Raw genomic sequence first — 14,877 nt, forward strand, 5'->3', positions numbered from 1 at the left:
ACCGTTGTGAGGCTGATTAAATTCTTATAATTCTTATAATACATGGGAAATGTATTCATATTAAAAGTTTATTCAGGGGAAATGTATTCATATTAAAAGTTTATTCAGGGAAATTTGGAAAGGTTGACAAGACTGAAATATAGTGCAACTGTAACAGCATTCATAGGGTTTGTTTAAAGAAAATAAAATAAAAACCCTTGACAACTGGAACAATATGATACATTGTGTTTATAGTAAACAGCTGAGAACAATTTTATTGGCAGTAAATAAAATGTACATCGAGAAGGTACAGTATGGCTGGGTTAGTTTCTTAATTTGAAAATGTGTAAACAGGCATAAATGTCTATCTATCTGAAACTACTTATATATATATATATAAAAGTGTGTGGAATTATAACCTGAAAATTACGGTGAACATAACTGGTAAAGGATATGCAAAGTAATACCACTCAGAATTGAGGGTATGCATACCAGAAAAACTTGTATTATGAAGAGTTCACCCTCTTATTTTAAGCTGTCTCAGAATTAACCAAAACAGAAAAATAGTACCGTTGTGAGGCTGATTATACCAACTAAGATTAACCTTCACTAGCATGTGAATGAAACTAAAACCAAGCTTAGGAAAGAAAATGGGTAAGAGCGGAACAGCAGTATCCCTTATGCAATTAGCATATCAGTTATAAAAAAAAATATACTCAGATATTGCAATGACAGCAGAGACGTGTCATGCATAAGATTCTTACCAGACTTAAAGAGTACATGGGAAGCTGGCGGGTCTAAGCCATTTTACCTCTCCTAATCTAGGGGTTAGTTAAAATTCCTAATACTTTAAGAACCGATTTATGAGAAGGTTAAAACAGAAACCTCGTATGAGAATATAACTCAAAAAATAAATGAAGTTCGCGGAATATGACTGAGACATGCAAGTCAAATCCACAGAAGGGCCAAGAGAGAGACATAACACTGGTAACATCACTAAAATTAATTCTGCTGTTAGATGATTATTGAAAATTTATATCAATTCTGAAGCTCACCGAGCCATAAAATTCGGATGAAATTCGACAAGGGAAATGTAATGTCCTCTTTTTGAGATGATATGGTTTATGATTGGATTAGCCTATTATTGGCCCTCGTAGGCTAAGATTGACGGTTAGAGGGTCCCAGTTGGCAGTGCAAAAGGCTTATTCCCATTCCGGAGGTCAAAAGTGTTCAGGATTGCTCTTCGTTTGGTTCAGTTTGGCCTTAATTTGACTCTGTTTCACACATTTACTATTTATAGTAAATTAGTATTTGATCGAGAGGGACCCTTACTATTTTTAGTAAAGCAGTTCGATGTGTAGTGGTAACAATGGTTGACCTCCAGGTTCAGACGAAACAAAGAGATAATGAGTAATCAATGAGATATTAAAATTATAATGGCATTTAATGATATTATTTGTTAATGATTATATTATAAAGTTATTATTTAGCTTTATAAAATGTCATTAAGAGTGGGGCCATTATAGCATTAAATGACTTTATGATATGATGACTAAAAGGGGGGGTTAAAAAGTCTTTTAAGTTGTTTTCATAAAGTGACTTTATAAAATGACAATATAAAGTCATCTTAATTAATAAAGCTCTTCAGCTTGTTCAAGAAGCTACTTCGAAAGGAGGAATTAAAAGTAAAGGAAGATTTATCCCACATTGAGCATGGAGATTGATTTGGAGTTTGAGGAGTCTTTATAAACAAACCCTGTCTTCCTTCAAGAGCATGTTATGAGAATTGGATATTGAGATTATTTCTCCATTGTTGCTGGAAATCAATGACTGGATTTACCAAGGACGAAAACCCTTGGAATTAGTGAAGGCTGGACGGAAACCCATTCTTTCAAGATTGGTTAATTCAAACGGAGTTCACATCTGGATTAATAGTGGAATTTTGGAATCGAACAAGCAAATTATTGGAGGTATTGGTGGCGCAAATATTCATATTCACTCGGGAGAAAATCGTGGGTTTGAGAAACACACTGACAGCCATCAACTCTTATATCAGACTTCATCTATTTGCAGATTGTGAGTATAATATTCAACGATTACTCTTACTACCTTGGGCGCTGCCTTCCTAAGGTTTAGACGATCATGTTTAATGCACAAAAGATGGCATAAAGGCTGCAAATAATTCATTGTATAAAGCTTCAAGTTTGAAACAGGGGCGGCTACCTTTGTGCATCGATTTGGCATCCAGGAGTCCTCATTGCATGAGCTAGGGATGCCAGGCCTTCATTGATTGAGGAGACTTCATAATCAGGTTCTTTCATAGTCACTTCATGCATTGTAGTGTTGTTTCCTAAGCAATGAATTGTTATATGAAACCTTAAGGGGGCTGCTGTAGATGATCATTTTATATCAGACTTGTGTAGCATTGGGAAATCATTGTAAGTCTAGGCTGCTCATTCCATACTAGTATTGTAATGAGGTAGAACATCAATGAAAGGAAGGAAAGGTTGCATGATAAATGTTTGACGTAATGCCTATGGTTATAATCTTCATAGACAGCATAATAGATTGCATGCCAACTGTTTGAAGTAATGTCTAGTTGTTGTAGGTGCATATTTACATAGTGTGGGTCATCTATATGCATTCATAAAGACAAAAGGAATTGCATTTGCATTATGGTTCTTTACCTAGACATCTGAGTAACCATTTGACAGCATTTAAATCACATTTGACATCATTTCAAGCAATCTTTATCAGACTGAAACATAGAAACATGCAAGTAAAGGGGTTGTTTGCAAAGTGTTTGACAAAATTCCTAAGTATTTAAAACTAAAAATTTAAGTCAGAACCAGCAGAGGTTCCTACAGGAAAAAATTGAAAAAAAAAATCGGATTAAATTCGCCTTAAATAATTTTGTTTATTTTTTAAACATACGTAATACTTCTAATAAATTATAACTAATGTAACTAATATAACTAACGCATTAAAAAATATAACTAAATACCTCCCTGCGAAGGGTTGAGCCAATCCAATCGGATATGGCACGGGGAACTAGTAAGTCAGTGAATGAGCGGAAAAGTGCCCTGATGAAACTTTCCTTCCTCATTGGTTTGATGGTAAAGTTATGAAAGTTCAAAATATTGGCATCTGGAAAAATGTATCTTCTAAACTGCTCTTTTCATTTAATTTGAAATGTTTAAGTTTCAGTTGTATCTACTAATTTTGCTCATAGAGCATAGATCTCTGATCAATTCAAGTTTCGGATCTATGTTGTAAAAGAAAAATTGCAAACTTTTTCCTTTCTTTTCTGCTTCAAAGATGTAAAAGTTGTTATTTCAAATTTGCATAGGTTGTTGCTTGAGAACTAGACCTTGTGACCTCTTGCCTCCAACAGGATGCTTTAGCCAATCGACCCAAGGCCCCCTAACCCCTGTATTTTCCTATATTTTTAACAATTTTATAATGCAATTTATTTTGTACTTCTAATTTTATTATTTGCAATTTTATTAGCATCTTGTTGATTTTTCACAATTTCATTTGGAATTTACATAATTTTATTTATTACTCTTTTAATTCCATAATTTCCTATTAAGAATTATCATCACTTACAAGACTGAGATTATAATCCTAGCATATTAGAATATATTTACATCAAGTTCCTTATATCTGTCTATTATTTTCTTAATATCACAATATGCCTAATTATAATTTATATGCACATAACTTTTTTTTCCAATTTGCTAAGATTATAATATTTTTCATATATTGTCTCTCGACTTCAATAATTATGATATTATGATAATATATTATGAGATTAAGTTTTTTTTTTGCTACAAATAATTTTCATCATTTATTTATTACAATTCATTATTTCTTTGTAAGTTTTATTCTTTCTTTTTATTTGCATAATTCCTTTAATTATAATCTCACAAGATATTATCTCTTAGATGAAAAAATTAATATTTACATTTCCATAACAATCAGGATTTTGATTATTTATTCTTAATTTTATTGGTATAAAACAATTATATTTTTATAATATTCTTAATATAATAATTTAATATCACAATATAATCATCATTAAAAACAATTTACTTAGCATTATAATGTCTATAACAAAAATATGGTTATAGTTATAGTATTTATAATAACATAATATTACAATCATGATTTTAATAATTAGTATCTTGATTCAATTTTTATTAACTTAATTATGATTTTTATATTATTCTTAATATAATAATTTCAATAAAAATTAGCAATTATAATCATAAAAAATCATCATCAATATTTTCTCTTAACATTTATAATAACTATAGCTATAATATTTATTATATTATAATTTTCATTTTTAAAAATAATAATCACAACTTACGATAGTTGTATCCATTACATTTATCTATTTTTATATTCGGTATTATACTTTTGTTTTTATTGTTTTTTCTCATAAAGGCCATCATTGTGCATGTCCCTTCTCTCACATTCTCTTTCTAGACCTAGATCTACAACTACATCACATTTTTCCTCTACATCCCAGTGATGGATTACATAGTGACATTGAAAATACAATAATTTGCACACAATTTTCTGCCAGAAGCTTTCCAATTAAAAGGAATCTATAGTTGGGGATCAACAAATATGCACAAGAAATTCCATTTTTTCCAAGTACATGACCATCCCTCCACTCAGAGCACATCATTATCTACTCCAACATAAGAAAAACCGCTTTCTTTCTTTTGTCTTATGTGACGACCTTGAAATATAGTAAAATACTGGATTTATAAGAGACAAGGGTGGTTGCAAGACTCAGGTGACCTTGAGCAAAGAGATACCCCCATCATGGCATCTCATCCACTGGTTACCATGCAAGAGTAACTTACCAATTAAAAGAATTTTGAGTAGAAAATTGTTTGAGCCTAGTAAAAATGAGCTTCAACCAAAGAAAATTTGTCATGTTAAGCAGTTTACTGCAAGAAAAATGTGACTACATTACACATGACTATTATAATCTCACCATTTTGTCTGTTTTCTTGCACTGACATGAATTGCTCGCTTTGACCACTCAAACTGATCCCATTCACTTGTCCTCCCATCATAATGAAACAGTAGAATAGTGAAATTTTTTGAGAACTGGCAAGGTAAGAAAAGAACATTAATGCCTATGCACTGTTAATCATTTACAGGTGTAATGAGCTAATATATTGTAAAATTAGTATACTGTATGTAAGAGAAATTTTCTCCCATACCTTTGAAACGGCAGCATTAACAATGTTCCTTTGTTCAAAGCCAACTGTAAAAGTCACCAAGTACTTTTGTTTGAATGCAATGTCCTGCAAACCCCAATCAACATTGTATGAAACAACTACTAACAGTGAATGCAGAAAAGGTCTGAAATTTCCAGGATGCTCCAAAGACCGAACAGATCAAGGTTTGGAGATTGATAAGATGAGTCGAAACAAAAAAAAAATTGAGATACTGAAAATTCAATAAGAAGAATCAGTATGATCATGCATTTCCTCCAGTCAGGGAATTACAAAAGTATGATTTTGACAGCATACATTTTCTTTTTTCACCTTCAATTAAGACAACATGATTGATCTGGCAATGTCAAGTTGAGTTGAATATTCCCAAATCAAGGTAAGTAAATAACAAAAACACAGCTTCAAAGTAGTTACAGCAACACACCTCACTGGGCTTACCCCACAATCTACGGAGATATAAGTCTGTCTCTGGGACAACAATTCCAGGAGGAAGTGTCTCTGCTCCACGAGGATTTGCGGGTACATAAATCTGCAAAATATGAATCCTTTTTCAAAACATGTATATATGTTACTTGCATGGAAAAAGATTTAAAATGTGAAATAAAAAAGCTACAAGAAATATAACCTTAAAAACCAATCATACACATTAATGGCCATCAAAAGATGCCCACAGATTGTGAGCTTAAAAAATTTATATGATATTGATTTTAGTTTTATTTTTCTAATGTATATCTTATACTGTGTATATAGAACAAATTCTATTGGACTTCACAAAGGGGGAATCTTTATCTCAAATTAGTTCAAAAAGAAGTGATTGAATTATTCGATATGATAAGTTGAAGGAATTAAAAATAGTTTAGGAAAACATTATTACAATGATTGATAAATGCATAACTGTATAATCAAAGAAAAACAGAAAATGCTAGAATACAAACCAAGGATATAATCAATCATCTACCTTGGAATTCAGGTGATTAAATAGCCTAGACAATGGACAAAATAACAAATAGTACAGTAAAAACACTCAGCAGTAGATATTAGGGTTGTTACCTTTTCCAATCCTGCTGAAAGCCTTCTTTTCTGTTTATAAAGAATGTTTAGCTGTAAGGCTCCTCCAAGACTATCAACAAGAAAAGATATCTAAGTACTAAAGTTGTTCCAAGAAAATTTTCTAGTAATGATAATCTATCTTTTGCCATTGATGTTGTCCCTAATTAGATTAATTATCTCATTGACTGACTAGACGATGAAAATTTGCCTCATTTTGATGGATTTTATGCTGAGTTTTTTGAAGTTAATAAAGATTGAATAGCCAATGACTTTTGAAGGTTTATAAAGAGGCCATTCAAGTTAGGTCTTTGGGTAAGGACATCAATAAAGGGGTTACCAAATCCATTCCCAATGAGGGAAATACAATACGAGTGAAAAAGTGGAGACTTATCACCTCATTCATGTGGCTTATGATATTTTGGCAAAGATTTGGGGTAATAGAGTTAGCAAGGTAGGCCCTAAGCTCATCATTGGAAACCAAACAGGTTTTTTGAAGGCATGTTTTTAGTTTCATAATTTGATTACTAGTTGGGAAAACATCACTGGGCCAAAAGGTTGGGGCATAATGTTAGTGTGAATGTCTCATTTAGTAGACAATTTACCTTTTAAGTCCTATTCATGCCTAGTTGGATTTACTTAGGTACTCTTTCTTCTTTTTAACTCAAGTCATGTGCATATAACACTTGGTAGACACTGATTACATACCTACTTTGCACGTGAGGTAGTGTTGATATGTCTTTTGTACACGACCAAACACAGAATAAAATACCTAAAGGTACCTTATCCTCTCTTGAACAAAGTTCCCGACTGCTGAAGATCTCGCCTAAGGATCAGTCAGAGTAACTCCAAGGTTCTGTTATGTAGGATCTCTACGTATGGATAAGCTCTCTGTGGTATGATGTGATTTTGCTGGAATCACAAGGGGACTTACACTTGATGACTGAACGTCTGATTTGCTTTGAATATTGCTGGAACACAGAATTTCACTGGCCTAGATTTTTTTTTTTAAAAAGGAAAAAAAATGAGGGCGAGGGAAGGAACTAATTCTGATACTAAGAATGTAAGAGCAATGAACGACCTTTGATGAAATTCTAACTAAGTCTTGTTTTGACGTCCCAGGACCATCTCCACAATGTTAGTGCGATCTTCGGAGGAAAGCTTTATGATGTTCAGATCATCGCTACAGGCATAGACACCATCAGGCTGATGCATATCAGTGAAGGAGCGACAATTGAAGTTAGGCTTAAGCTGAATGATTCCAGTTGACTACACAAGGCAAGTCTGCAATCAACAAACTGCTAGTAGTATGGATATACAAATTTCACCATCAATCATACATGTTTCTTCCACTCATTTAATAACATGAAATCAAATCTGAGAAGTATAGAGACCATGCAAATTGTTGAATCGACCCATAGATTTCACCATTTCTTCAATGAAGTTTACAAGTCTTTTACAACAACATCTTGGCAACAATCTTTGCCTTCTCTTTCTATTCTACTCTAACTGCTATTCTATTTGCTATTAATCATTAGCTATTCTAACCTCTATGAACTAACTATTCACCCACTATCAGCTATTGACTAACTATTAGCCTTTACAAATGAGGAGCCAGGGCTTATATAGTGCTCTCAATACAATTCAATGGCTCAGATCAATTTGAGATCAATGGCCGAGATTTTACAATGAAAACCCTAATTAGAGTTTGTTACAACAAACTCAATTCTAGCCAATGAAATAATTCCATTATTTGGACACATGTCTTCTCTGGAATATTCGACCAATGGGTAACTGGGGTAGGTACATCGAAGTTAGTGTCATCTTTGATGAGCCAGGTACATTGAATCTGGACCCGCTGAGATGGACCAATCTGACTGGAGGAGTGATGACTGGGATGCCACCTTGTCTGACACTTGCACCTTGGGAGATATTCAATTTGGTGATGCTGAGAAGCTAACTTTAATTAACTCTTGCTTCAACCCCCTTAGTCTTTGATGTGCAGGATGGATGGTGTACCTTTCCTTGAAATGCTCAACTGGAAGAGGTCGTCCTTGATGATGTTGGACTGGAGGAGGTCGTTTGATCTGGTCTTCTTTCCTCTGCAAAACAAACCAAAAGATGATTAAGGACATATAATAAATTCATTTCAACATAGTATTTTACACCTTAAGTCATCAACAAAAGGTATTAAAATGAAGCTTGCCCTAAAAGAATTTTGCCCTGGACCCTTTGGAAGGGTTAGGAGCGAAATTTGCATTCCTGGCCAACCTAGACCTCTTTTCAACATTACCTCACAACCAGCTCCTCGCTTGGCCCAAACAAGGTGAAAAATAGGAGTTTCAAAAGATTTCGCCCTGGACCCTCTGGAAGGGTCAAGAGCGAATTTTCTTGGTTAGGTCTCAATTACTCCATTTTTTACTTCAAAATCCTCCGAAAGGTGAGCATATGCTTGTTTTAGTCCAACAAAGTCTAGGGATCCATCCTTTTAGTTTCTCACGTGGGCAAACTAGGTGATAATGGGAATTTTGCCCTAGACCCTCTGGAAGGGTCAGGAGCGAAATTCCTTCTTTAGGCTTCATTTTACACTTCCTTTACCTCAATTCATCTTGCAAGGCTTAAATAACCTCCCTCCTGTCTTTTCATGCCTTAGGAATCAAAATCTTGTCTTGACACAAAGGGGAAATAGTGATTTTGATGAACTTCGCTCTGGACCCTTTGGAAGGGTCAGGAGCGAAATTCACTTTTTGCTTGCCTATTCACACCCAATTTCATTTTCTTCACCTCACTTCATCTAGACTCCCTCATATTGAATCCACTCCTCAACTTGGCAACAATGGTTTGATCTTCACAAGGCCCAAAAAGGAGAATTCGCTCAAAAAACCTAGCCAGGGACAGGACCTATCCGAAATTTCGCTCTGGACCCTCTAGAAGGGTCAGGAGCGAAATTCTCATTTGAGCTCAAAATTCACACTTTTGATGGTCAAACATCTTTCCAAGGCATTCCAAATAGTTTTTCTCACCCTAGTCTAGGCTTGACTTAGCACAAAATTTGGAGAAAAGGATGGTTTTAGTGTTTTTCGCTCTAGACCCTTTGGAAGGGTCAGGAGCTAATTTCTTCCTCTAGCCCAAAATCATCATTTTTGGAGACCAAAATCCATTCAAGGGCAATCTCAAGGGCTTCTATCATCTTTGTCTAGGCCTGGCTTGGTCTAAATGTGAAAGGAATAGGTGGATTTTAGAATTTCACTTTGGACCCTTTGAAAGGGTCACGAGCGAAATTCTTGATTTGGCTCAATTCCTTCAATTTCAATGTTTCCTAGCAACTTGAAGTTACTCCTAAAGACTTCTTCCATCCCAATTCATTTTAGTTTGCAATTGTCTTGTCACAAATTTGGAAAAAAGGTGGTTTTGGTGAAATTTCGCCCTGGACCCTCTGGAAGGGTCAGAAGCGAATTTCTTAATTTAGTCATTTCAAGTTGAATTCACCTCAAAAGGCTAGAAAACACTTCTCCTCTCACATCCAACCCAAGTTTGACTTGATTTTGAAAGGGAAAACCCTGGACCCTTTGGAAGGGTCAGGAGCGATTTTCATCATTTGGCTCAATTCCTTGAATCTTGATAACCATTAACAATTTGGAGTCATTCCTAAGGCCTTTTTTAATCATGATCCACACTAGATTTGGCATGAAACGAAGGGAAAAGATAGGTTTTGCACAGTTTCGCCCTGGACCCTCTGGAAGGGTCAGGAGCGAATTTCCCTTTCTAGACCAAAATCATCATTCTTTCAATCCCAATCTTCTTTGCAAGGTAAATTCTCCTCTCTCTTCGCCTTAGGAACAAGGTTTTAAGCTCAAGCAAGGTTAAAAATATATGCTTGTAAGGAATTTCGCTCTGGAACCTTTGGAAGGGTCAGGAGCGAAATTTCCTTCCGTGGCTAAAACACTCATTCCTCAACTCTTTCAAACATTCCCAAAGGCCACAACATGTTCATTCTCCCTTTCAACATGCCTTGGACATCAAAATTTGGTCGAACTAGGGAGGAAATGAGGTCTAAGTAGATTTTCGCCCTAGACCCTCTGGAAGGGTCAGGAGCGAAAATCATTTTTTAGGCTTGATCACTCACTTCATTTCTCCAATTCCAAACCACCTCAAGAGGCAAAGACATGCTATCTCACTTCCACCCACGCCATAAAAACCCAAGGACTTGACCTTATCCAAGGAAAAATAGGTGTTTCTGGGAATTTCGCTCTGGACCCTTTGGAGGGGTCAGGAGCGAAATTCACTATTTGGCTCAAAATCCTTCACTTTTCAATGCTTTCAAACATTTGCAATGGCAAAAGATGTCCATCCTTCTTTTCAAGATGCCTTGCAAATCAAAATTTGGTCAAACTAGGGAGGAAATGAGCTTTAGGTAGACTTCACTCTGGACCCTTTGGAAGGGTCAGGAGCGAAAAATCATGATTTAGGCTTGATCACTCACTTTTCCAACTTCAAACCACCTCAAGAGGCAAACTTAGATCATTTTCCACCTAAGGAACAAGGATTGAATCCCACACAAGGTAGCAAAATGAGGTTTATAGTGAAATTTCGCTCTGGACCCTTTGGAAGGATTGGGAGCGAAAATCGCTCTTAGGCTAAAATCTTGATCTTCAAAATCATCCAACTCCCTCTCAAGGCAAGAACATACCAATTCATCCCCCATCATGTCAACGCCTAGCCAAAACAAGGAAGAAAACAAGAGATATAAGGATTTTCGCTCTGGACCATGTTTTGAGCTTGATTCTTGACCTTTTCAACTCCAATCCTCTTTGGGAGGCAAACATAGATCCTTACTCTTGCATGTCCACCGAGATCCTGACTTTAGCCAAGGGAAAAATGAGCGTTTTCAAGAATTTCACTCTGGACCCTCTGGAAGGGTCAGGAGCGAAATTCATCTTTTGGGCTAGAATCCTTCATCTTTACTCACTCCCTAAGGCTAGAACATTTAAAAATACCTCCAAACATGCCTTAGGAACTAGAAATTAGTCTTGACAAGTGAGAATTTGAGGTTTATAAGAATTTTTGCTCTGGACCCTTTGGAAGGGTCAGGAGTGAAATTCCTAATCTTAGCCAAAATCCTTCACATTTTCACATCCCATCACCTCAAAACTAGAACGTTGGTCTAAACAAGGGAGAAAATGAGGTTTTCAAGAATTTCGATCTGGACCCTTTGGAAGGGTCAAGAGCGAAATTCCTACTTTAGGCTAGTTTCCATCATTTTGTCACCTCAAATCTCCTCTCAAAGACAAATGTGCATCAAAACCTTCCCATCACGCCCCAGAAGTCAACAAACTTGGTCATGTCAAAGAGCAAAGTGGAGAAAAATGAATTTCGCTCTGGACCCTTTGGAAGGGTCAGGAGCGAAAATCATCCTTGGGCTCAAATCCTGACTTCATTTTCACATTTCCATATACTAGTTATATTCCATATATCTTTCTTCTTTCTTATACTTTAAGTTATATTCCATATATACTGTCAGGATGTTTGAGAGTGGTTTCGGACCTCCAGGAGTTATATTGCAAAATCTAGTTTTTGGAGGATTCTTCAGTTTTCTAGACAATCAAATTTCAGGATCAGGACATTCCAGACTTAGCCAAATTTCAGGGCATTTGAAGATCAGGATGACATTCCAGACTTCATCACTCACCAACTTGACCTAGCTCGGACCTTCAAGAATGATACTCACTCACCAAGCAAGACACAATTAGTAACACGAGCAAAACCAGGCCCTAAGGAAGACTCTCAAAGAAACCCTAATTCTAGGGCCCCGCAGACTCACCCTGGCTCAAGCAGAGTCTGCCATCCTAGTGATCCCCCTGGCGACACTCGAAAACCAAAGGCTAACAGACAAACCCTAAAAACCTAGAAAGCAAACCCCAGAAAGCAAAAAGTAGGGATCCCCATTTGCAATGGGGCGATGTGTGAATACGTCACAACAGGGAGTCACTTATCTACCTTCTTTCTTCACCCTTACCTTTATATACAAGGGTTTCTATAAACAATTGCATTGTATCAGTATTGAAATTATAGCATTTAATTTGCTTATCTCTGAAAGAAGGTTATTTGGTATTGTAGAGAATTCTCAATTCCTATGAGTCTTTTAGGTGACTTCAACAAGGTATAAAAGCTCTAAATCTGCAAACCCACTTCTCTTTGTTTGTTAGATTTTGTCAAGCACCTTTAACTAGTGCATGGTGGCTCAAATCTGACCTCACAGTTGAATCTAGAAGGCCTGAATCTGTATGGATCAACAATAAACTCGCTATGTTTTCAATCTATTATAGATAAGGCATCTTTGAGAACCTCCGTTGTCTTGGTCATACGGCAACGATACTGTCTATACAGTTCGGACATCATTTGTACCATCCCCATGCAAGCATTGTATCACTTCTAAATCATCAATGTACACTTCTACCTTGCATACGAAGGTATATGTATTTTGCAAATCTAAAAGCAAAGTAGCTGGATACGCCTCTGCCCCTCCCTGGGCGCATGTATCCCCGTATTCGATATGGATACACAAAGGATACCATACCCACAAGCGCCCAAAAACCTTGATTTTTTAATCGTGCTAGATACTGTGTGATTTTATTTTTAAAAAATTTGATGTAAATCTTCCTAAACTTAATTTTTTAAAAATATTAATCATGCAATTTTATTTTTTGGTATAAACAAAACCTACACAAAATAAGGAAGACAAATGAAATGTGTTTCTATTTCAGTGATCCATTTTTTTGGGTTATCTTCCAATGCAACTCTACCATGTTTTGCATATTGTAAATTGTTAAATCAACTTGTAATTATTTATGTAGCAATTATGTGTCTATATTGCTTTTAAAGAAATGAAAATCTCCTTTAATAACTTAAACAGTTGTATTAAATATATGTGTATGTGTTTTATATGAATGTCATATCCAGTCATATCCATATTGGGGGTCTTCAAAAGTGGCCATATTCATATCCAATACCATATCCATATCTGTATCTGTATCCATGTCCATGCAACTTTTGTCTAAAAGTCTCTATTTTTAACAAAATCATTTTTATTGGGGTACAGGTTTGCAGATCGTTGTATTATCAAATCCTCCATACTGTATACATGGCAAGCCTATTTTGGCTCAGCCTCTCTCTACCACCTCACCTTGTGCATAGGTACCAGGTGGTTTTCAAAGATCATAAGCAGAAAAATACTCTATGGCGGTTATCTTTTCACAGAGCTCACAAATTGTAGCAATCTATATATAGTACAACTGACAAATTTTGTTGGTAGAACAGTGTAGAAGCCTTCTCGACCCCAACGCCTAGCAGCTTACACTTTGTTGGGGCTGCACTCCCTCTTGCCATCTTCAACAGTAATCTATACCCTTGCACAGCCGCTATATTACTTGATGACTTTGCCAATAACCTACCAGAACCAGTCTGTCAAGCCCTAGGGGCCATGTTCTTGCACAAAGATCCTTTGACAAGACATAACTTTTGCCCAAGGCATCGAATTTTCTACTTCCTAACGGTGTTGAAATCTCTACTCATCCTCTTTGCAATGGTCCAACTAATTTTCTCAAATTTTGCTGCAGGTAACTATATTTCAATTTGAAGCCCTTTGTTGCTCATTTATTTCAATAGGCATAACTTTTGCCCATGATATCAAAATTGGGCCAAAAATATTTTAATTTATTAGAAAATTGCAAGGATTTCGTTGTGCCATCAAAATTTCAGTTTGGCAAGCCATTCTTTTAGAATTTTCTAAAAATTACCATGTGGTATGAATGGTTGATTTTAATTCTCAGCTTTGCACTTGCAAATTTTGCACTTTAGTACACCTTGTGTTTTCTAGGGAAGCTTTTAGTTTTTGCATTAATCATATATGGGAGGTTGTAAGGCACAATTTCAAGTGCACATTCGTCTTTTTTGCATCCTTAGTGTTTGTCGTCAGAATGGCTAAATCTCACACAATTGAACTCTTAACTCCACATCATTACCACACACCGAAATTAAAAGTACAACTACTACAATCTAAGGGACTATGGAAAATGTGACAAAAAAATAGCCGTATAGAAGTTTATGCATAGAATAATATGCTTCTATTCTCTATTTCATTCAATAAGCTAATACATATGCATTGGATTTTTTATATCCTATATTATAGGAGAGCTGTTATACCTCCTAAAACTACTCCTATACATAGACAAGTTGTTCTAGCAACTCGTAATACAAACACACCAATTTAATTCTTCACATGTATTATTTTAGATAACACACTAACAAATCTAATAATGTAATATCAATAACACCAACAATAAACATCTGAATTGTTATTACAATTCACTTTATCCCATTTATTCACACAATATTAACCCATGTAACATTAACTCCTACCACCTCACTTATTGTGGAAATGGGGAGAAAGTACATCACACAAACTATAAGCAAAATCATATGCCTATGCATACATTTAGGTCTTGCTGCACATGATCACCTACATACGAGAACTTATCCTGCTTTCACTTTCAGTGAACTAATCAACAGCCAACCACATTTCCACAAAGTC

General features: G+C 35.6%; 1 protein-coding gene across 3 annotated transcripts in view; it reads right to left on the reverse strand.

Moving 5' to 3' along the window:
• The window catches only part of LOC131044610 (uncharacterized), a 122,496-nt gene that overhangs the window by 38,368 nt on the left and 69,251 nt on the right, over positions 1–14,877 (reverse strand). For all 3 annotated transcript variants that reach the window (XM_057977964.2, XM_057977962.2, XM_057977963.2), the window contains exons 5-7: positions 5,665–5,769; positions 5,226–5,309; positions 4,994–5,109 (exon numbers count right to left, since the gene is read on the reverse strand). In XM_057977964.2, coding sequence (XP_057833947.1) covers positions 4,994–5,109; positions 5,226–5,309; positions 5,665–5,769 — 305 coding nt within the window. The remainder of the gene's footprint in view (positions 1–4,993; positions 5,110–5,225; positions 5,310–5,664; positions 5,770–14,877) is intronic.

The sequence above is a fragment of the Cryptomeria japonica genome, chromosome 1 (genome assembly GCF_030272615.1).
Source record: "Cryptomeria japonica chromosome 1, Sugi_1.0, whole genome shotgun sequence".
In the NCBI taxonomy this organism is placed as follows: Eukaryota; Viridiplantae; Streptophyta; class Pinopsida; order Cupressales; family Cupressaceae; genus Cryptomeria; species Cryptomeria japonica.